The sequence below is a fragment of the Lissotriton helveticus genome, chromosome 2_1 (genome assembly GCF_964261635.1).
Source record: "Lissotriton helveticus chromosome 2_1, aLisHel1.1, whole genome shotgun sequence".
NCBI classification, from domain to species: domain Eukaryota; kingdom Metazoa; phylum Chordata; class Amphibia; order Caudata; family Salamandridae; genus Lissotriton; species Lissotriton helveticus.
In genome coordinates this window covers 1,164,938,247-1,164,963,472 of record NC_136059.1, presented here as the reverse complement: position 1 = coordinate 1,164,963,472, position 25,226 = coordinate 1,164,938,247, and the positions used below count along the sequence as shown (strand labels likewise).

The following is a 25,226-nucleotide window of genomic DNA, read 5'->3' as shown; positions in this document are numbered from 1 at the left end:
CTTCTTGGTTCCCTTTTGTTGTTACACAAGGAAACATCACTGACTCAAATTTGGTCCAATATCTGGTCAGGCAGGGGAAGACCACTGATCCACCATTATTGGAATATCCAGACTAGTACGAACATGGTCCTTAATTGAAAAAATGTGTGTGTACCTTTTATTGTTGTGTCTAGCAGAAGCTCGTTTGGATATTGATGTCCCAAAACAAGACATTAGAAAGAGAAAAAGTAAATGAGTTGTAATATAGAATGTTGATTCTGCATTATTCACTTGGGTATTTTCTAACATGCTTTCTCTTATCTATGTTTTATCTTTAGGGGACGAAATGGAAGCGTATTGGAACTCCAGTTCGTCAGTGCCATGGCCCCCCAGTTTAGCGTTTAATAGAAGTCATAATGCAAAAAATGAGGATGGAATATCCTATATCGATTTCTACCTGCATCAACCTTCTGTGGTGGCTGCCTTCATTATATCCTACCTCTTCATATTTGTGCTCTGTATGCTTGGGAATGGATTGGTGTGCTTCATTGTTCTGACCAGCAAGCACATGCGTACAGTTACCAACCTCTTCATCTTGAACCTTGCAATTAGCGACTTGCTGGTTGGAATTTTTTGTGTGCCAACAACACTTTTGGACAACATAATTGCAGGTATGTTGAAACAAGTTATTCCATTGGATTAATACTTACTGAAAAATGTGTAACTTAAAAAACTGCGATTTTTGTAAGTATGCTACAATTAGTTGGTGTTATTTGCTGTGACTTAGATGGCGAGTTTGCTAATAGCTAACAAAAACACATCTAGAGGGGTAATGAACTTTGATCATGTAAATGCAAAGCTTAGGTCAAGCACATTGGTGTAGCCATTACATTCAATATTCAGGTGTGCAGTGCCCTCCGGCACCATTCTTGGATGCCTCCTGTCATCTGCACTGTGTATTCATGCCATCGTCTCTTCTGGTGAGGTTGGTATTCTGCTACCATGACCCACCTTTACTATATTTTTGGGTGGATGCCAGGGAATTGCATAGGAGTGTGGATGCCATCCAGAGGCATAGTCAGATTGGGAAGGTGGGCAGTTTGGCATTGGGTGATGGGCTGGTGCCTAAGTGGAAAAGTGTGGTGCAGCGGCCAGGACAGCTGACTTCAGAGCACACAGTTCACGGGTTGATCCCTGGCTCCGGAGGCAGTTCAGCTCAGTACCATGTGACTCTGGGCAATAGCTTACTTAATTTCCACGATGGCCCCCAGCAACTTGAGACCCATAAGGGTGAGTAGTTTGCGCAAATATGGATTTTTTTCATGTGGGCAGTTTTTTAGGGACTCTGCTTCATTTCTCCTGTACCAGGCCATCACACTCAACCTATGGTGGGCGAGGGAGAAAGTGAGTCTGAAAATCAGCCTAACTTGGGCCAATTGTTGCTCTGGCCGTTGCGCCATTTTCACCTTGGCTGCCCATGGGACTGGCCCGACCCAGAAGCAGTGCCTATCCCCTGACACCTCCTTCTCCTCTGTGCCATCACAATCAGGCCATGTTGAGTGGTGGGGAGGGCGGTAGTGTGCCTGGGCCTTGTTAGAGGGCCAGGTGATTTTGTCGCCATTGCCCATCTGCACATCTACCCTTCCTGGACCAGCACCAGCCGGGTGCTTTTCCTTGACACCTCCCCTGAGAGGCCAGCACCCTGAGTTTTGGAGGACCGGAGAAAGGCTGTAGAGAAGCAGCCTCGACCTTGCTGGGGAGCAGGTGTTGCCACCCTGGCCCCAATATCTTCAGACCTAGCTGAAAGGGGGTTTATTTGCATAGGCCTAGCTTGGAAGCCACCTTGTCCACAGTAAACAGTAGAGAGGATGTGGCTTTATGGCCAATGCTGCCGACTTTGGAACTGGGGTACTGGGTTTGGCCCCGCCCTCAGCTGAACATCCAGTGATTCTGGGCAAAATATTAATTTCCCAAGGCCTCTAGTAAAACATAATTTGATCTTGTGTATTGTAACTGGTGCTCATATAAATCTCTCTAATACCCTTAGGCCGAGTTCACTCTATATAATACTGTAAAAAAAGGATATTTGTTCATGTTTTAAGATTCTGCTAAGGCCCACGTGATAATTAAAGAGACCTTTGTAAATAAAAACACCCATATTCTTGTTTAACATGGCCTTTCTGTCTTTCTTTATTTTAACTATCAGTCATGAATTAATAAGGCGGCTTTAGAACATATTTTAAAGTACTTTCACCTTATGTTTACTGTTTAAAATGTGTACTGATCAGAGGATAAAATACCGCTTTTGGGTGATTTTAGAGAAATGGGCAATCGGCAAACCTAGCCAGAACATGTGCTGTATCTCTTGGACCATTTTATTTCACCTCACCTGCCTGGCCAAAATGCAGTGCTTCTGATTTTCACCAATGCCACTGGTTCTATAGGCTTTGAAATACTTAAGTTACAAAACAAAAAATGAGTCCAAAGTAACCTATCCAAATGGTGCATCATGAAACTGCATGATCCGGGAATGTGGGCCCACTTTTTTCGAAGTGTGGGCCACTTTTTTCCGGAGGTGCCTGGGTCTAATTGTGATGCCAATCTAACCATGTCCCGAGGTCACCACTGATGCAGTGCATAATTTCCATTAATAGAGACGGTGGAGGCCTGGACCGTGGCAAACTGTGCTCACTAAGAACGGCACAGAATTCCTAATGGAACAACTTGGAATGTGTTCGGCTAACCCCAAGTAGTCTTATTCAGGGATACTCCCACTTACCACATACTAATGAAAACGTACAGTCCACCTTGCCTGGTCTCTAAATTTATAATGTAAACGGAAAAAAGACAACTGAAGTTTTAAGGTCAGCAGTACTTTTTATTTTCAAATTCTCAATTTGAGTATACGTCTACTTTGTTAAAAGGTACTATGCGCACCTGCTCCTTGATTAAGAATACAAGAGGCAGAAATCAACAGTGCATAGGTAAGGGACTAGGGGCCAGATGTAGGTAGGATTGATTTACCACTTCTTAAATACCGAATTTTACCGATTCGGTATTTAAGAAGTGGTAAATATGAAGGGGGGAGATGTAGGTATTTCCAGATGTGGAAATACCGAATCGTTAAGATTCGGTATTTACCGAATCTGGAAATACGAATCGGTATTTCCTATTGATTCCTATGGGCTGTGAAGCCCATAGGAATCAATGGGCAATACCGATTCTGTAATTACAGAATCGTTAAATACCGATTTTAGCAAGGGTGCAGGGGGGTGTCACTTTGACACCCTCTGGCACCCCAAAAATAGGCATGTGCGCCATGTGGCACACAGACATGCCCTAAGGGCATGTCTGTCTGTCACATGGCTAGGTGTGCATGCACACATGTGCATGCACACCTGAATTCGGTATTTTAACACCCAATTGGATTGGGTGTTAAAATACTGAATTTGTAGGGCCTTTGGGACTCTGAAGAGTCCCACCTACATATGGATTTACAGAATCGGTATATTTACCGATTCGGTAAAATACCGAAGTGGTAAATTTACCGAATCGGTAAATATACCGATTCTGTAAATTCTGACCCACCTACATCTCAAAAGCCAAATACCGGTCGGTAACGGCCGAATTCGGCCGTTACCGACCGGTATTTGGCTACCTACATCTGGCCCTAGGGGCCCGATGTAGGTAATTCTTATTTAGCACTTCTTAAATACCGAATTTTACCGATTCGGTATTTAAGAAGTGGTAAATATGAAGGGGGGAGATGTAGGTATTTCCAGATGTGTAAATATCGAATCTTTAAGATTCGGTATTTACCGAATCTGGAAATACTGAATCGGTATTTCCTATTGATTCCTATGGGCTGTGAAGCCCATAGGAATCAATGGGCAATACCGATTCTGTAATTACAGAATCGGTAAATACCGATTTGCACAAGGGTGCAGGGGGTGTCACTTTGACACCCTCTGGCACCCCCAAAACAGGCTCAGGTGCCATGTGGCAGGCATACATGCCCTAAGGGCAGGTCTGCCTGTCACATGGCATAGGTGTGCATGCACACATGTGCATGCACACCGGAATCGGTATTTTACCATCAAATTGGATTTGATGGTAAAATACCGATTCTGTAAGGCCTCTGGGACTCTGAAGAGTCCCACCTACATCTCGGTGCCTCAGAATCAGTAAATTTACCGATTTTTTATTTTACCGAATAGGTAAAATTATCGAATCGGTCATTTTACCGATTCGTTAAAATAATGCCCCCTACATACCTGTCACCCATATACCGGTCGGTAACGGCCGAAAATACCGATTTTCGGCCGTTAACGACCGACCTACATCTGGCCCTAAGGGTCAGATGTAGGTAATCCCAGTTTACCTACTCTTAAATACCGAATCATACCGATTCGGTATTTAAGAACAGGTAAATGGGATGTAAGTCATTTTTCTGTAAAAATTACGGAATCGGTAAGTTTCAGTGATTACCAAATCGGTATTTCCCGATTCGGTAATTGCAATTCATTCCTATGGGCCTAGAGGCCCATAAGAATGAATGTCAATTACCGAATCAGTAAATACTGATTCTGTAAAAGGGGGAAACATTGAAGGGTGGCAGGGTGTCACTTTGACACCCTGTTGCACCCCTCAATTGTGTATGGGTGCACATGTTGCAGACATACATGCCCTATAGGCATGTATGTCTGCAACATGGCACTGTTGGAAAAGCAAAAAAAATGCTTTTTCAAAGGTTTTCAATATTTACCACCAACTTCTAGTTGGTGGTAAATAACGAATCCTTAACTGAGGAATGCACTAACTTAAGTGCTCCCTACATCCTGGATTCGGTAATTTACCGAATCGGTATGTTAAGAATTCGATATTTTACCGAATCCTTAAATTACTGATTCGGTAAAATACTGAATCCTACAAAAAATGCCACCTACATCTGGAAAGCCCAATACCGGTCTGTAACGGCCGAAATTCAGTAATTTTGGCCGTTACCGACTGGCATTGGGCGACCTACATCTGGCCCTTAATGCTGCTGGTGTCTGACTGCATCCAAAAATAAATCATGCAAAATGGAAATATGGATACTGGTTGTCAATGAATGACATAAGACACGTAGAAGATCTTTGAGAAATGAGGGGCCAGATGTACGAACCTTTTTTGCACTTGCAAACGGGAGATTGACCCGTTTGCGACCGCAAAAAAGGCTAATGGCATGTGGAAACGCTATTTTACCAGTCACTGACTCGCAAAATAGCGTTTGCGATTCGAGCCATTAGGAAGGCGCGTCCCTTCCTAATAGCGAGACTCACTGCCATGTACTTTTGTTTTTGCGACTGAAAAACACAGTTCAAGTAGGTGTAAACCACTCGCAAATGGGAAGGGGTGTGAGAAAATATTTTTTAAGAGCAGGCTAGGGCCCTTAAAAAATGAAACTGATATATTTCATTTTTCTTTTTTAAATGCATCCCGTTTTCCTTTAAGGAAAATGGGCTGTATTTAAAAAAAACTGATTTATTGAAAAAGCAGTCCCAGACATGGTGGTCTGCTGACCCCAGCAGGCCACCATCCCTGGGAGTGCTAGCCATTCCAAATGGGGTCGGAAGTTGCGCTTGCCTCATGATGAGGCATGCAATTTGCTACCCAATTGGGAATCACTAACAGAGTCTCTGACACTGTTGCACATTGCAATTTGCGAGTCGCAAAATGCCAGCTTCGTACATCTGGCCCGAAAAGATGATTCAGACCTCATTACTTCAGATTCTGAAATCAATCTTTAATTTGAATTTGAGCTTGCAAGGAAAATTGTGATTCCAATCTCTATCCAGAAGCAGGCAGCAGAAGTGATCTTCATTTCATCTAGTGTAAATTACTGTACTTTCCCAGATTTAAAAAAAAAGCTTTTGGTAAGACTAAGGCCTGATTTAGAGTTTAGTGATGGGTACTCCAGCATGAATGTGAAAGATATCTGTCCACCTTATTATAAGTGCATTATATCAGAATGCAGTTGTAATATGGTGGACAGGATATCAGTCACTTTCTGATGGAGTGCCTGTCCCCAAACTTTAACCCCTTCGGTGTTGATGACGGCTCCCGGTCATCATGCGTCACGGTGGGCGTGTGCTGATGACGGCCGGGAGCCGTCATGACCACGCCCGCAATCGTAATGTCCAGCACAGGCGTGGAATTCCGGCCACAGCCAAGGTGTTAAATCAGGTCCTCAGAATCAGATCTTCGGGAGTGTTCAAGAAGGGATTAGCACTCTAGTTAGTATTGATGCTGCAAATACTTTCCAAGATTCTCTCCATCAAGTACCATTTCTGCCTCCTGGTGTGATCCATATATTTAGCAGGAGATTATGTTCAAGCTTTATAAACGTTGGTAGCTGTACATAAAGCTCTTTATAAAATACATAAACTAATAGAGAAACCTGTAAATGGGCCTGTATCTGTATTTCTTACTGCTGTGTTAGAGGCATTTGTTTGCTTGCAAATATCACTTCAATTCTTAAATGCACGATTACTGCACATACTTGGAGGAATGCTATCAGCTCTTGCAGTGTCAATTGCTCCAAGAAAGCAGTAATACATTTTTGTTCAGGAAAAAAACTAGTTACCCTCCCTCTGAAATGCGAGTAAAGGTCCACCTGAGCTGGGTAGACATAATTAACAAAAATAATTCAAATAATTGTAGAATAATATCAAACTATTTGATCTGTACATTAAGTAATGCATCCCAACAGAATCATTCAGTGGCTCTGTGCCTGTCACAGGGAGTTTTAGTTACTGTCTCTTAAGTCAAAAACTGCCCCAGCAGCCGCACCAGTTGTTTCTACTTTTAATGCTGAAAAAAGCAGAAATGTGTGAGATAAAAATATTACCATTATTCCTTTTGCATATTCTCTTCTCTCATTGGTCTTCCACATTTCCTTTTTATACCCTGCAATCTTCCTTTCTCTTACAGAGGTTGCATTTTCGCTTTGCTTCCTTTCTTTCTTGTTTCTCATATCTAGTTCAGATCTCTTACTTTTTGTGCAAATGGTTTGATATTGCTTGTATTCTTATTGATTTCACATGTCATTCTTATTAGAATTGTCCCTCAACTGGTTTTTTGATATGCTTTTCTAAAATTATGTTATGCCTTTGAAAATATTATCTTGGAATGTTAGAGGTTTACATTCACCAATCAAAAGACAGAGAGTATTATCCCACCTGGCCAAGCTCAACACAGATATAGCTTGTATACAGGAATCACATTTGTCGGCTGATGAATCTGCTAAATTGAAGAGGGGTTGGGTAGGCGAAGTTTATTTTTCGCCAGGTGATGGTAAGTGTAATGGAGTCTTGATTTTGTTTCGAAAATCTCTTCCAATTAAAGTAGTAACACATTCTGCAGACACTTCAGGTAGATGGGTGCTAGTGAATCTCACTCTAGATAACGTCCCTATTTCTATTTTGAATGTTTATGCTCCTACGAGTGGCGACGCCACTTTTTGGACCTCCCTTGCACCGCTTATCACTCAATACTACGTTGATAATTTCATCCTTGTGGGTGACTGCAATGAAGTTTTTGACCCATTTTTGGATAGACATTCAGTTAGTGCATACATTCCTCATAAGTCACAAAAATCTTTTACACAACTCATTACACAATACAAACTTACTGACGCATGGAGACTCTGCAATCCCACTTTGCGAGAATACACCTTCTTTTCACCCCCTCATCAAACTCAATCACGCTTGGATTATTTTTTTATCTCTCATCAACTTACCCAATCCCTTATTTCTTCTGACATTGGCTCCATCTTAATTTCTGATCATGCCCCAGTCTCCATTGTTTTAGATGTATTACAAAAACCTACTTCTATTAAAAAATGGCGTTTCAATAATGCTCTCCTTCTCGATGCACAGTTTGTTTCTTCTTTCACATCCTTTTTTCATGAATATTTTTTGTTCAATCACATGGATGAAGTTCCATTCCCTGTAGTTTGGGATGCTTTCAAAGCATCAGCTAGAGATTTCATCATTCACTATGTTTCTCGCAAACGGAAGAAAGCCCAACAAGCCACCAATGACCTCCTTTCTAAAATTAAAAAATTAGAGCACTTATATTACACTTCCAAATCCAAGGATTGTTTAAATGATCTTATCGCCACCAAAATTCAATTTAATAAAGATTCCACGTACAATGCCTCCAATTTCCTCTTAAAATCTAGCGCCAAGTTTTATGGTGGACAGAACAAGGCTGGGAAATTGCTGGCCAACTATCTAAAGGTAAAGCAGAACAAGGTCAATATTGAATCTATCTATAGCTGTGATGGGTCACTAAAACACAAAAGTGAAGATATCCTACAGGAGTTTTTGCATTTTTATGAAACATTGTATTCGTCTGAATCATCTTCTTCTGAACAAGACATTTCCCAATTTTTGTCCAAGATTTCCTCTCCTTTCGACACTCTTCCGGACCTTTCCTCTTTAGAATCAGACCTTACGCAGAAAGATCTCCTTCAAGCTCTTAACTCTCTCAAACATGGTAAAGCTCCAGGTCCCGACGGTTTCACTGTTGAATTCTTTTCCTGTTTCTCAAAACTACTTATTCCCAAATTACATACTCTTCTTTCCACTTTCCTTCAAACTGGTTCCGCTTCTGTCTCTTTCTCTGATGCCCTTATTTGCATTATCCCGAAACCAGGTAAAGATCCACAACATTGTAAAAACTATCGCCCTATTTCTTTAGTAAATATCGACTATAAGATTTTTTCAAAGGCTTTAGCATTGCGTTTAGAATATTTTTTACCCGAGCTTTTAGGGAAAGAGCAATCCGGTTTCGTTAAAGGTAGACTGCTGACGGATAATAATAGATTGTTTTTTGACATTCTCTCTAAGACCTCGCATAGCTCTCATCCCCTTGCAGCTATAGCCCTAGATGCAGAGAAAGCTTTTGATCGAGTTGAATGGCCATATTTGTTTAGTACTCTGAAGTGGTTTGGTTTTGGTCCAAAGATCTCCACCCTGATTTTGTTCCTTTATTCCTGCCCTAGAGCAGCAATTTCGGCAAACGGTACCTTATCTTCTTACTTTTCTCTTAATAGAGGGGTTAGACAGGGATGCCCACTTTCACCTTTTTTATTTAATCTTGCTTTAGAACCTTTCCTTTTGAGAATTTGTCAGAATGCTAATATACATGGTTTTAATTTCCACGACTCTGATATTAAGATGGCAGCATACGCTGACGATGTATTATTATTTCTCTCCCAACCAGACGCATCTCTCCCTGCTTTTTTGGATGAAGTTAACTCATTTGCACAAGTATCTGGCTACAAATTAAATAAGGATAAATGTGAAATTTTGCCACTTACCAAACTAACTCTCAAGGACGATTTCTCTGCTTCGGGCTTTACTTGGAGCCCTAACTCTATTAAATATTTGGGTCTCCATTTTACTTCTTCTCTTTCGGGCACAGTTACTAAGTGTATGGATGACTGTTTACAAAAATTGACTACTCTCACTAGCAAATGGCATCCTCTATATCTATCGTGGTGGGGGAGATTAGATACAATCAAGATGATGCTCTCTCCCATTGTGCTATTTACAATCTCTAACATACCGTTTTCTATCCCTTTGAAATGTTTCAAGAAAATTAACTCTATTTTATCTTCCTTTTTGTGGGGACATAAAAAGTGTCGTATGTCTTTGTCCAAATTAATGCGTTCTAAAAGAGAGGGTGGGGTAAACTTTCCGAATTTTGCCTTATATCATAAATCCTTTTTATTGAATCAAGTGTCGAACTGGATTACGGATTCCGCATCATCCTCTCCTCTCTGGTTGGCCTTAGAAAAATCTTTTATATCCCCCTTTTCTTTCAAAGAATATCTTATGTTTTCTCGTAAACCTCCATCTTTATCTACTCCTATTCTTAAGTATACCTCCAAAATCCTTCCTTCCTTTCCCGTTTCATCCTTTTTTGATCAACCTATTTGGCACAATACATCTATATTAATTAACAATAAGCCGATTTTTGGGAAATCCTGGAGATCACGTGGCCTTATCTGGGTGCATCAATTGTTTCACCAAAATCAGATCATCCCATTTGCATTAGCTGCTACTTCTTTCAATCTACCTCCCGCTTTTCGAGTTAGATATTCATTACTGTCACACGCATTACAACTTGCCTACGATGCTTCCCTTGCTGCACCTCCTCCATCAAACCACGTATCCTCCGATATGTCTTCACTGAGTTCTTTACTTCTTAAACAACCTAAAGCTTCAAAAATCTACGCTTTTCTTCAAACTCAGTCTTCATCTCGCACGAAAACCACAACTGAAGAAACCTGGGAAAAAGACCTAGAAGTCTCTTGGCCAATTGAGCTATGGGACAAATTATGGCTTAAGATTCGTAGATCTTCCAGAGCTGCTAATACTACTCAAACACTATTTTTTATTTATAATCGTTTATTATTTTCACCACTAGTTCTTAGTAAACAATACCCAGATTCTTCTGATAAGTGTTGGTCCTGCTCCTTACCATCTGCAGATCTTTTCCACATGCTTTTCAGTTGTCCCCTGGTTCATAATTTTTGGCAGCAAGTTTGGTCTCAAATTAACAAGATTTTTTCCTCTAATCACTCCTTCTCTTTATCTCACATTTTCTTAGGGAGTGTTTCCCCCATCTGGGATCATTGCACTTTCAGGGTTAGAATAATTGACTTATTGTTGGCAGTAGCTTTCCAGCAAATAACTAAAAATTGGAAGGATTTTACCAAAATATGTTATCAGGCTTGGTGGTATGCTGTTTGCTATAATCACAGGTTAGATACGACTTTTGTCTACCCCTTGGCTTTAGCTGCCAAGCGAAAAGAATTGTGGAGTCCAGTTACACTATTTTTTGATTTAAGTGCTCAGAGTTCTCTGCCTTTGTCCCCGTTACAACAAGAAGTTCCTAAACCTCCATAAATTCCTGTATTTTGTTAAACATATTAATATTATTTTCGCTTTTCTTGTAATTACAATGTATATTTAGTATATCTTTTATTACCTTATATCATACCAGTTGCCAATTTTGCTTATATTTATTCTTAATTTTTGATGTTTCTTTTTGTAGCTTATATTAATACCTTTAATTATCTTGATGTATACTTTTGCTTGTTATTTTCTTTGTCTTACTTTGTAAGCACATGTCATATTCTTTCAATAAAAATTTTCTGAACTTAAAAAAAAAAAAAAAAAATATTACCATTATGAATCATTATTCAGAAATAAGATGTATTTATGAAAAATCACCTCGTAAAAGTATATTTAGGGAGACTTGTGTTGTTGATTCGTCACAGGATTTTGCAATTGTAACACCCTAGTTTTGTAATCCAACTAAGGCACCAGGGGGCAGATTTACAAGAAAGAGATGCAACTATAGAGAAGAAGTCACTTTCCTTGCGCCACCCTAAAAAATGTTTGCGCCACCATGGATGCACCATATTTACAATACGGCGCACCATGGAGGAAGGATTGACAGATGCGTCAGAAATTCTGACGCATCTGTTGGGGCAAAGGTCATGCATTGCTGGAGTTGTGTCTCAAGCACGACACAACTCCAGTAATGCACCATGGTGCAAGGATGTCTGCGCCATGGGGAGATTGTTTTGGTGCAGGAACGGGCACCTTCGAGCACAAAAACAATCACTACAGGCATTTTCCTCTTTCAATGCACGCATTGAAAGAGGAAAAAACGAGGAGAAATGAAAACATTTCTCCTCGTTTCGTTTGGCTACGCCACCCTAGGGCTGACACATTTCCAGGTTTACGATTTCTCGTAAATTTGGAAATGCATCAGTGGACATGGGTGTTGCGTGGGATCACCCACAGCAACACCCATTTCCCGCTCTTAACATGCAAATTGTTGCGTGAACAGGGGCGATATTTACAAGCACGGGTTAAGTCAAGCAGGGTGACATTACCTGTGCATGTAAATATCCCTTAGCAGGCTGCGCCACTGGTGCTTCACGCAACTTGATGCACCAGCGGTGCATGGGGCTTGTAAATCTGCCCCTGTGTTTAATAAGCAAGCGCAGACATCTTCCCAATATACAAAGACTGCCCCTGGTATGAGATCATGAAAAAATGGGAATCTGCACTCACAAGTGGAAAAATTGGTTAGCAGAAACAGACTAATCAAGTTTACACAGCGTTCCCATTTTTTAATTTGGTTGTTGAGACTGGTCTGTATTTGTACTGATTTAGATTATTTGGAATCTCTTTTATGGTACCTGATTTCAAATTATTAACCATATTTTATATAGGAGTAGACCAGCAACTAAAACCACGTGCTGATGGATAGATGGTAGAGATGGAGTCGAATTAGTGTGATTTAAGAAATAAGTTGTAGCTTAAATCAAATCATGTGGCCAAAATATGTGAGAAAAACGAAAGCTTATCAGTACAATCCATTATTCACCTGTTGTGTTTTTTGCCCATGCAGACGTGAGAGGGTTGGCATTTAATGCTACAAACACTATGGGCCAGATGTAAGTAATCTCAATTTACCTATTCTTAAATACCGAATCATACCGGTTCGGTATTTAAAGAATAGGTAAATGAGATGTAGGTAATTTTTTGTTAAAAATTACCGAATCGGTAAGTTTCGGTAATTACCGGATCGGTATTTACCGATTCGGTAATTGCCATTCATTCCTATGGGCCTGGAGGCCCATAGGAATGAATGGCAATTACCGAATCTGTAAATACCAATTCGATAAAAGGGGGAAAATATTGAAGGGTGGCAGGGTGTCACTTTGACACCCTGTTGCACCCCTCAATTGTGTATGGTGCACATGTGGCACACATACATGCCCTAAGGGCATATATGTCTGCCACATCGCACTGTTGGAAAAGCAAAAAAAATGCTTTTCCAAAGGTTTTCATTATTTACCACCAACTTGTAGTTGGTGGTAAATAACGAATCCTTAACTGAGGAATGCACCAACGTGAGTGCTCCCTACATCCTGGATTCGGTGATTCACCGAATCGGTATGTTAAGAATTCGGTATTTTACCGAATCCTTAAATTACCAATTGGGTAAAATACCGAATCCTAAAAAAATGCCACCTATATCTAAAAAGCCCTAATACCGGTCGGTAACGGCCGAAATTCGGTAATTTCGGCCGTTACCGACCGGTATTGGGCGACCTACATCTGGCCCTATATATATAATCTAGAGATGTATAAGGGCAGATATTTATTTCCAGATGTTTGGGAAAAAATTCTGAGACATTATACATAGCTGAAGAATGTATAATAATATATGGTGATTCACAAACAGTTCAATTTACAGTATGATTGTAAGCATTTTCCTAATGGTATATGCCATTCTGCTCACTTCAGGAATATGTGTGAAGATTTTGCCAAAGTACAGAAGTTTGAGCAGAAGTCCTGATTGGGTTTGCCTTATCACTGGCTAATGTGAGGCAGTTGACTTAAAATTCTGTGTCAAATTAGGTATTTAGCTAGTACAATTTGATAAGGTAAAGGATAAGCAAACACTCGTTTGAACGGTATTCAAGGTTTAATAAACTACAGATTGCATTAATTTTTAATGAGACATCACCAGGGCAATTCACAAAGGTAAATTACACTTGTGAGTAATTTACACATGTAAGTTTACTCTTACAATCATTTCTGGTCACATTAATGTCTACAGATTTATAATGTTTCTTATTCACCTGATTACCAGTAAAAAACATAATATCTCCTAACTGTTGGTGATTTCACAGATATGCTTCATGTTCTGCATGTTGCAAAAGATTATACCGATTAGCACAACAGGGTTTACAGAAAATTGGCTCTAGATGTACCTCTCTGAATACCTTTCAATATGAAAAGTGTATAGGAAACTGTCACATTCAAAGAATGATGACATAAGTAATGCCATAGTGATGTAATCAATGACAGCATTGGGGATTTCATAAATTATGTCATCAATGATGTCATTTTACATTTCTTGAGTGATGAGTGATGTAATATCTGAGATCATAAGCAGTGTGTGGTTGGGCGGAAGTTACAGTTAGTTCACTGATCTATAGCTGGTGAATTCAGTCATTTTTTGGGATTTATAAATGTTAGCAATAATCTATTTCAACACTTCACTGTAACGTTATTTGAACCTTTGTTTTTTCCAATGAATTTCTGGGGTGTTTTTAATGAAAGGGAAAATCGATTACCATACATAATTATACACGTCATTTTAATTTTCTTTTTTTCAGTGAATTTCAGTTAAAATAAAAAACATTTTCAGGCAACACTCCAACTGTGCATGACATTCAGCCATGCACATCAATGGGGTTGGCTCAGACCCGTGCCCCATGGATAACCAACCCACAGCAGCCTACCCTCCCTGGTCAGTGTGCTTCCACTTCCTCTGCCCTCTTCCTGCCTGCACACTGTCACAATCTGCATGCACCTGCTGCCTCCCTCCTGCACTCCGTGTTATGTTTGCTGCCCCTGAATCCCTCTCATCTGCTCTTCGTTCATTGTCTGTGTGGTTCGTTTGCTTCCCAGCTTGCAGCCCCTACTCCCTTTCGTCTTGTCTATGTGCTGTGTGTTTGCCCCTGTACCCTCCCTTCTGCCTGTGTGGTCTGTAGTACTATCACTTCCTTTGATGCCTTGCATGCCTGGTCAGACTACTGCTCCGGCACCCTCCACCTGCCCCTCATTGTCTGTATGCATGCCCTGCCCTTGCCCTCCTATACTCCTTGGTCCACTGTAGAGCCTCTGCCCCTGCCAGTTGCCTTTCCTGTTCATCTTTCTGCCCATGCCCCCTTCCCCTGTCCTTCATTGTTCATGTGCATGTCCCTACCCAATCATTCCTGCACTCTGTGGTCCATTGTACTGCCACTGCCACTGCTCCTGCCCCTTCTTTTCTGCTTGCTGCCCCAGTGCCTTTCACCCCATCTTCTGTTGCCCAAGTGTTTTCTCCTGCCTTCTCCCTGCTTTCCTCCATTGTGCTGCTACTGCCCCAACTGCCTGCCTTGCATAGACAACTTGCTGCCTATCTCACCCCAGCGCTGCCACCTGTTGTCCGTGTGCATGCACCTTCCTCCTCCCTCCTGCCCTCTGTGGTCCATTGTTCTGCTCCTGTGCCTGCCACCAGGGTATATGGTCAACTTGCTTCCCCTGCCCAGTTCCCCTGTCTTTGCTCATGCTGCTGCCCCTCTCTCTTGCTTTCTGTGGTCTGTTGTGCTGCCACTGCACCTTCCGTCTGCCTTGTAGTGCCCTGCGGACTCATAATGAAGCAGCCCCTCTCTTGAAGCTGCACTAACATCCACCCAACACTGATCCATCACTTGTTTTACCAGTCAGATGACACTGCCAATAAAAGGTACCAGTGCAGGGGCTCATGGCCACTTACACCCTCCAGAACCATGCGTCTTTGCGTCATCTTTTTATTTAGCATGTGGACCTGGGGCCAACGACTTTATATTGGTGACGAGATGAACCAGACTGCACAAGTTACCTCAGCACCGGCCATCATGATAATGATATTCCCATCGATGGGAGAGACTGTGGCTGTCTCCCTTGTGATAAAGGAGGAGATAACATACTGACATGTGGCCTATCCTGGCCCTGACGAAGGCTTATACCTGGCTTGGCCACATCGCTGTTCTGGTCCACAGAGGGGAAGAAAACACCTGGTACTGTTTGCCTGCCTTGCATTCTGCTGTGAAATTGGGAGAGTGAGGTGCTGGGTGGAAGTAGTGACCGTTAGCTCACCTGCAGCGCTCAGTGAAGCCTGGGACACCTCCCTGCACCATTGACCAATGCCCACATCAGTGGCCTGTCGTCCGACTGCCTACGCCGTCTTTGGAAGGAGAAGAACGCAACATCACCTTCCCGGTGCATATAATAAACTGTAGCCTCAGCAAGTCAAACCCAGAAAACTGAGAAGACACTGCTATTATTTTCTTTTGTTTTAAGTCTGTTTACTGAGATTAGGCAAATAAAACATACATGTCGCTTTAGAGATAACGGTGAGGTGGCATCACTGGCTAAGCTGGACAATGAGTTAGGAGAGCATAATTCAACCCATCCGGGCAGCCCCCTCCCCACATAACATGGTAAGTAAGTATAAGGCATGACGCGGAGCCCTCCCAATTCTCAAAAAAGCAAAGCTGAAGGGCCCAAGTCCAAAAGGAGCATATGTGGGGAACCAGGGGATAGCTGCCAGTCCAGAGTCTTAACTTCCATTAGAAAGCTGACATAGCAAAGTAGCCGAGAATGCAACAGAGTCTAAGTTGACGTAACTCCCATATCAATGAAGCCCTCACCACTCAGAGGTTAACTACCTCACATCATGACATTATTGAGTGGTCTTTGCCTTATGTAAAAAAAAACAGAACGTACAGCAAAAGAGAAAGAGAGACAGAAGTCAGAAATGGGAAAAGTACAGAAAGAAGGAGAGTAAGTCAGCAAAAAAGGGGCCCATTTCAGGGGGAGGGGGGAGGGGGATCGAAGCCAGATGAGCCATGGGAGCCAGTGTTTACAGTGGGGCCAGTGGACCCAGAGGCAGGGGAACCCTACCGCTAGTTCAAGTATTTCAACCCGGGGACCCCGCCCTCCGGTCCTGGTAAAAGGGCTCCAGGGAGTCCTCACACAGTTGCAGGTCTCGTAGCCTGGGGGGCATCAGGTGAGAGTGCTCAGTTTTAGTAAAGTGTTGTATAAGGGGCTGCCAGAAATGCTCAAATCGGGTGTCTGTGTGATTAAGGCACGCAGCGAATAATTCTAAGGCCAAGATGTGCCACAACCGCAGGAACCAAGCAGCAATGGGGGGAGTGGGACCGCTTACCGTAGGCCGCAACGGACTGTCTCGCCGCCCCCAGTAAGGGAAGGATCAGATGCTATTCTGCGGAGGTCATAGCCCTCAGTGTGTCAAGTTTAATGCCCAAAATGGCTAGTGACTGGGCAGAAGGAACCGGGAACCCCAATACTTCTTTGATGTGGCTGAGGACCTCCTTCTAGTCATATCTTTTACCTGCACCTTGGCGCTACAGCCCACCAGCACAGGAATATTTGCCCACTCACAAAGGGCCCTCTCAGACTCAGCACAAGAGAAAGAGGGACAGAAGTTACACATGATACAGTCAGCCATGATGGTCCCTCTTCACCACTCCCAGCACTGGGCAAGAATGCACTCTACAAGCTGATACTCACAGGTCTGCATCAGGTCACATGCAAATTCCTCCGGCTTCAGAAGAGGAACCAGCACTTGAAGCCCAATTCCTCCTCAGAACCTGCCAGAGTATGCATCACAGCAGTTTCATCAGCTACAGTGACTCTATTGTGGCCTCAAAATGTCTCCTGCCCCACATGTGAGCGGTGGTACTGCACCCATGTGTCACATGCAGCAGTAGAAAGAAGAGTGGATGTGCATGCTGCGCACCAAATCATGCACCCACCCTCCATCGCTAGTACAGCTTGAGATAGATCAGCCACAGCATTACAGGACCCAACTCGCCACACAAACAAAAAGAGACCATAAATGAGAGGAGAGTGACAGACTTGTGCAATATCTGCATATGTGTGCATGAATGGCCTTTCCCTTGATTTACCTGCCAGAGGGACAGGCAAAAAGCTCCTGGGCTACCATCTCACAGGAAGGAAAGTACAAGGTCCTTGCATTAGCAACTAGCCCAATATTTCTGTCCCCAGCGGCATTGCTAGCAAAGAAGAGGAATAGGGGAGACCAGAATGAGCACACAACAAATCAAACTAGAGACATTGCCAAAGATGGATATTCACACACTAACGACAGTCAACTAGGCCATCTAGGTGAATCACAGGAGCAAGTCCACTCATCCAACATGGAAAACCTCCACTTCCAGATCCATAACAACCCTACCACCACCCTCCATGGCACCCTCGTCTACAGACCTCCCAGACCCCGCCACCACTTCGGCAAAGCCATAGCTGACTTCATCGCTCACCACGCTCTCGCCTCAATGGAATACATCCTCCTCGGGGACCTCAATTTCCACTGGGACAATCCTGACGACCAGAACACCTCATCTCTACTGGAGAACCTCACCACCATGAGACTCAAACAAACGGTTACCTCTCCAACCCACTCAGCAGGGCACACGCTTGACCCTGTTTTCTCCACTAGCAACAACCTCTTTGTTAGCCACACCTCCAAGCTACACTGGACCGACCACCACTGCATCCACTTCTACTTTACCCAACCCTCACCTCAGGTTAATGAAGAGCACATTCTTCCACTGCAAGATCAAGGAGATCTAAAACCGCTTCTCATCCCAAGACCCTCCCACTCCACCCACAACCATTGCACCCAATGGCTCCACACCCCAGCAGACCCCATCACTGCCCAACTCTCCGAGCTCATTGAAATGAACCACATCCTGGCCTCTCCCAATCAGGCTTCTGTAGCGCACTCCTCACCGCCACAGACAACATAAGCACCCTCCTTGACCGAGGTGAAACTGCAGCCCTCATCCTCCTGGACTTCTCGGCTGCCTTTGACACTGTCTCCCACCACACTTCTGCGCAAGCCTCCACATGCTGGCATCTGCAACAAAGCCCTAATATGGATTTGCTCCTTCCTCACTGTCCGAACACAGAGTCAGTTGTCCACTTTTTTACTTGGAAGCCATAAAGATCAGCTGCGATGTGCCTCAGTGCTCCTCCCTGAGCCCCACCCTCTTCAACATCTACATGACCCCACTTGCAGCCATTGCCAAAAGCCACAGACTCAACATTTTCCCCTACGCCAACTACACAGCTGATTCCCTCCCTCACTGACGAACCCACAGCTGCCTAGAGCAAATCCCACAGCGGGATGAAGGCAGTTGCCACCTGGATGAAGGACAGCTGCCTCAAGCTCTACTCAGACAAGACTGAAGTCCTCATTCTTGGCCCCACCCCCTCCACCTAGGGTGACTCCTGGTGGCCCACATTGCTCGGAACCCCCACACCCACAGACCACGCAAGACACCTCAGTATCATCCTGGACTCCTAGTTCTCAATGAACTGCCAAATCAACATTATCTCGTCCCCCTGCTTCCACATGCTCTGCCTGCTTCGGAAGATATTCAAGTGGATCCCCACTGAGACCAGGAAAATGGTCACCCATGCACTCATCAGCAGCAGACTTGACTATGACAATGCTCTCAACGCTGTCACTCCCCAGAAACTCCTAAAGGAACTGCAGAACATCCAGACTCATCCTGATCATCTCCCATCATAGCCACATCACTGGTCACTTGAGAGACCTCTACTGGCTCCTGGTCAACAAAATCATTACCTTCAAGCTCCTCATGCACACTTATAAAGCCCTCCACCCTGTCGGAACTGCAAACCTCAACCACCGCCTCTCCTCTTACACCCCTCCCCCCCCCGACATCTCCGCTCCGCCCAACTGGTTCTGGCTATCATCCCACAAATATGCAAGACCTCAGATGGAGGAAGATCCTTCTCCTACTTCACTGCAAAGACTTTGAACTCTTTGCATCTACATCTCAGGCAATCACTATCACTGCCTCAATTCAGGAAGGACATCGAGACCTGGCTCTTTGACTGAACCGCAGATTCCCCCCACATAGTGCCTTGAGACCATGGGTGAGTAATCATGCTTTCCAAGAAACCTGATAGATTGAAGGCCTACAATGCCATCCAGCCCAGACTAGACAGTAGAGGCTGGCCACAGAATACCCCAGAGACAGTCTGATGCCCTGGAAGGAGAGGCCCTGTACAAAGCTGCAGCCAGAGCACTACCAGAGAGTTCAAAAACAGTGTTTGGCTGCATGGCATGGAAGCACTCCCTGGCAGCCCTGCCACAAAATTGGCCATACCATGGGGATAAGCAGAGGGAAAGCCATCATAGAGTAAGTAGTTGAGGGGAACAAAGAGAAACAAAATAATGACTGTGGACACAGACTTCATGGGGCAGCAACAATGGGAAGCATCACGGTCCAACTGCCCGACTACCACCTACCAGTAGTAGGAGGCTATAGAAGCAAGGACTAACTCATTCCATCCTTAGCCCACAAATACAGCGGTAAAAGAGCAGCAAGTGGAAACCAGACTGCCACAGTTATGGCCTCACAGGGGGCCAGCTGTGACCCTAAAAGGATACGATAGTGTGGTACGGTCCAGCTAGGCCACAGCTTCAACAGAAACACCTTAGCATGCGGTGCTGCCAGATTGCCACAAGAGGGCAGTCAGAGAGGATGGTCAGGCACTGATTAATGGCATAGCATGGTATCTGTGACCTCAAAGCGCCATTGTGCTGGACGGTCCCCATCAGCCTTAAAAATCCCTTTCAGCCTTACTATGAAACTGCCGAAAGCCCTTTGCCCCTACAGATGAAAAGAGGATCAAAGAAGTCGAGCGGCAAGAGGGAGAAGAGGGCTCTGGCTCTACTTTCACACAACTGAGAAGTGGAGGCATCTTAGAAGGCACCTGTATCACGAGTTGCAACACACCAAGTGCCACCTACTAAAGAAATTGATTTTATATACCTCAGAGCCACCACTGTGCCTGCCCATGCCTGCCAAATGTAAATGACCCCAGGCTGGGAGAAGTGAAAGAAAACCAAAGCCAGACCAAAAGATGGTCTGAAGCACACAATGCCACTACTGTGGTCCTGACACTAATACCACATTGTCCCTCACCCTCGAGGCGCATTGTGTCACACCTCACAAACCATGCCTGATGTCAGCATTGCCTCAAGGCTCAAGTCCTGAACTATCCGGAGAAAGGAGGAAGAACCACAGTTCCCTACTTCCCATGGAGTAGGAGCTGTATGGAGGTCCCGGAAGAGGTAACACATGACACGTGGCCAGATGCTCATGAGCACTGGAGAAGAAGAGAAGGGGAATTGGATCAGCTAATTATCCTGATCATCACCAAGCCATAGCGCAACTCCCGAGTCTGATGGCCGGAGTCCATAGTCAGTCGACCTCTGAGAGGCCTTGTCGGTCAGTCGTGAAGATAGTGCACTCCAAAAGGAGTAGAGGCTTAAGCAACAATAACATAATTGGAAATAAGGTGCATGCCAAAGCACAAAGAACAAAGAGGAGAAGGAAGTGTGACCTGTCGGTTCACACTGGGAGACCTGATGACTGACCAAGCCCAGAATGAGGGAAGATCAAGAGTGGCCAGGTCTGGATGGCATGCCTGTGAGGACTCAAGCTGCTGATGGATCGCATCTATCCACACAAACAAGCCTCTGAGGTGACACGAGGATGACCTTGCAACAGCATAACAGGAAAACCGAGAGTAAAAGCTGAAAGCATGCATGAACCAAGGCTCTGTCCCATGCTGCCCAGCACAACCTTCCAAACACAGTAACCAGTATCTCAGCAACCCAGAGCATCTAGGCTTAAGGATGCAGATGCCTCTATGAAGAAAGACTATAATCACCTGGCCATTATCACTCTAAGTTCATGATGATCCAAGAAAAACGCCTGCGACCATCAAGGCAAGTCATTGTCACTTGTATTACAAGTTTACCAAATGGCTGGCAACTCCATCACACCTGTCCCTGTCTAGTGAGTCCCCACTAGCACCCATGGAGCTTCGAACAACATGAGTGGTGCCCAACATCACCATTATACCAACAAGGAAGAAATGCCAATCACACTCTGAAGAATCAATTGACCAGGAACTTCCTGCTCACCCCACCTCCATCCTGATGGTCGGAGCATGTCTTGACCATGACCCATCTGTGTCTGCTGTTGCACGAGTGACTAGGCAGTGGCTCCTCTGCAGTCTTGCAGCAGCCAGACACAGCAAAAATGCAACCCTAATGCAGACTAGTGGTAGGTGGTAAACTCTGCACCACTGATGGAGGTTCCAGAGTTTTTTCCATGCATGTGGAGCTCTGGAAAAAATATGCCACGTGGTCGAGTTTTTCTTACAAGTGGCTCACCAACATTAAGTTAGCAAGCACGAGTGAGAAAATCAAGAGCTAGGTCGAGTCCCAGTATGATTTCTCATTGCAGGTGGTCGTGGCAGGTCGCTACTGCTTACCTTGAGAAAGCTGCCACCATTGTTGAGAAAGCTGCTGCTCAAATAGAAAATCTACTTAAGCAGAAGAAGAAGCAGCACACTCTGGTGCACTATGTGGTGCTCTTAACGCTGATTATACAGCGTGGGACAAGCTCCCAGAACTAAAAATCAACATGAGCAGTACGACGTAGCGAAATTCTGTTGCTCCCAGAACTCTACACAATCTTGTTGAGTTTTTAGGTAACTCCACTAAATTCCATGAAGTGAAACTCCAAAAGTTCCACCCACCCCTAGCACATACCACGCACAGTCCTGTGACAGCCCATCCATGGAGTATCCTCAAGCGTGAAAGATGGACTTTATTCTGGTCCACCGACTGATTCCAGGCAGCAGCAGGACTTTAGAATGGAGTCTTCAACAGCATGCAGCATTCCAAGACAGTCTTCAAGGTGTCAAGCAACACTACCAACATAAGCTTTGATATTGACTCTAACAGCGCACTTGACACACCCTATTTGAACTGTTGTTATCAACCACAAATCATTAGTGGCTTCACCAGAGGGGATCAACTATGTACTATTGATGTGACTCTCACCAATGCACTGCCAGAGGGTCTTGGACTTCTTTGCACCAGTGTAAATAAATAAATATTACCGGATCTATTTTTTACTATAATCAATAAACGGGTAGCTCAATAAATAAGAGTCAAGATTCGAGGTAGCTGAAGTTGACAGGCTTTAATCAAGCATAAAGGACAGGAACAGGACAGCCTGTACAGGAATAGGATGGCAGGGCCCGACAGCTGTCGGGGGCTGGATCTGGGAATTGGCTAGCAAACTTTAATATCGGTGCACAATATATATATCAAAACAATTGCATTGCATTCAATACAGTAGGCGTAGCAGTAGGCGGAGTTTGTAGCAGTCGCGAAAGATAAGGGTGAAATGAGGTAACAAGAAGGCGTGTACAGGGCGTATACATAGACATGTGATGCAAACGTAACAGAATATGTCATAAACGGGGCGGAAACATGGAGGGGGCTACCTGAGCAGCTGGGACCTCTAACCTAGTGATGCGCGCAAACTGACAATGACGTGTTACTAGGGAGAACTGGGGGGCTATGACTTCTGCGCTAGAAGAGGAGACTAAAGTCTGGAGTGTCAGAGCGACATGTACCCAGGCATATCTAGTATCTGGTGTTTAGAGTACATGTTGATAGAATCCAAAAGTTATCAGAGTAAAGGCTAACAGACATTAAGACTGGTGCATACATAATTCTACATGTAGTGCGTGTGCGGGGAATATTCTATGAATATTAATACAGTATTTCTCTTACATGGAGACATAAAGGCTAGACCATGACGGAAACTATTGATGCGATTCAGTAGCTTAGGAATGCAGAGAAGGAGGGCTGGACTGATAACTAGAAACATAACCTACTCTTGGCAGACTGGGAGGCAGAGCCAGGCCGAGCCGGGCACTGCGAGGCATGAAAGTAAGCTAAGGGTCAGGGATACAGGTGGGGGCTGTATCGCTCCTCGGAGAGGGTTCAGAAAACAGGAGCTGAATCTGAGTCCGGGCCCTTTTGAGGCCTAGAAACGGGGATAATTCAATGAATTAACGTGCACACTGTAAAACGTGGCAACGTAGCTTCACATAGGCCTGATATTCGTTGTATTCACGAAAACTGGAAACTGGCATACTAGAGATGGACACAACTGTAATTGCGTCTTTAATCGATCATAGGGGATACATGCATATCGATCATGCACATATGACATGACATAGGGAACACGTAGGCACATATAACATGGCAAAATTTACTTTTCCACATTCCCTCCTTGTGCCCTACGTTTCCATCAGGAAACATCTATATTCATGATACCATCTATCATTTCATACAGCATCATTTGCTCGTCTCGAATTGTCTTGGAACGGGACTTAGGACTAGGGATACAAGAGGTAGCGCACATGCCGCAAATCGCAGGGCCACATTGTATACAGAGGCAGCAACTGAATATGATCATTACTGCAATACCCAGGAATGACAATACTTTCCATCCCCAGGCAGATATGATACTCCAGAGCCAACCGGACCATGTCCAGGTGCCTGGATTCTGGTGTAACTGATGGGCAATTTTATGAAGTCTGGTTATAGCTGAATAAACAGACGGCGCGTTATTAGGAATGAAAATGCAGCAACTAGATCCGATGACTCTACATGCTCCTCCTCTATCGGCCAGTATGACGTCAAGAACGAGACGATTTTGGAGCACGACAAATCTCATAGCAGATTGCTCTTCGGTTAAGTTACCTAGAGCAGAAGTAGTCTCATTCACTACTGCTTCAAGGGTTCTGGTTAACCTACGGATTGACTTACTATTCTGGACAGGGCCTATAAAGAAAAAGAAACCTCTATTGAAGTCTGTATACTGTTCTAGAGCAGTTTCAGTTTGATCGACAATTGGGGACTCAATCTCCCGTCTATGTCTGACGTGTACTAGATGTGTGTTTCTGTGATAATCAGATGGGGCTAGAAAAACTGCTGGCAGTAGGAAGGCAATGTAACATGTTCCATCCCAATCGAGGGGCAGACGAACATATGCGGTCAGACCACAAACAAAATAAGAATGACGTGAAGCTTTGAAAATAGATTTCCCACTGTCACTATACTCGACAGTAGTAGTACAATCACTATGTCCTACATGTACGGAACCATTATTTCTGACACATAATTCGCCTTTGACTGGTAGTACTGAAATAGCAGGCAAGTCTGGAGTAGTATCAGACTGAACATTCAGGACCATAAAATTCAAAGAATAATTACCTAAATTATAAACTTCATTTTCTAGATCTAACCCGGTTCTATGGGGGAGACCTTGCTTGTCTGGAAAACATGTTCTATTCAGAAGGGACATATCATTTGAAGATGACGTTAACATGGACCATGCTCCACACGAACCATTATGTGAAAACGGATAAGGAAAGAGTGGCAGAACTCCCTTCGGTGTCTGGAAAGGGGGGAGTCGACCACACACCCAACAATTAGTGGCATTGCTGGTCTGGTGTGAATAATGTAACATTCTTACAAATGTATTATTTCTCATAGCAAGACGATAGGATAACTCGTGAGGAGGCAGATCACTAAATGTGTGCTCTACTGTAGCATTAGAAAACTTATTTACATGAGAAATTGGAAAACATAAATGTAATGCATAACTTGTGCAG

The 25,226-nt window shown here is 43.9% G+C and overlaps 1 protein-coding gene across 1 annotated transcript in view; it reads left to right on the top strand.

Moving 5' to 3' along the window:
- The window catches only part of NPFFR2 (neuropeptide FF receptor 2), a 181,635-nt gene that overhangs the window by 4,933 nt on the left and 151,476 nt on the right, over nucleotides 1-25,226 (top strand). Inside the window, exon 3 of the mRNA XM_078677821.1 lies at nucleotides 318-650. Coding sequence (XP_078533947.1) covers nucleotides 318-650 — 333 coding nt within the window. The remainder of the gene's footprint in view (nucleotides 1-317; nucleotides 651-25,226) is intronic.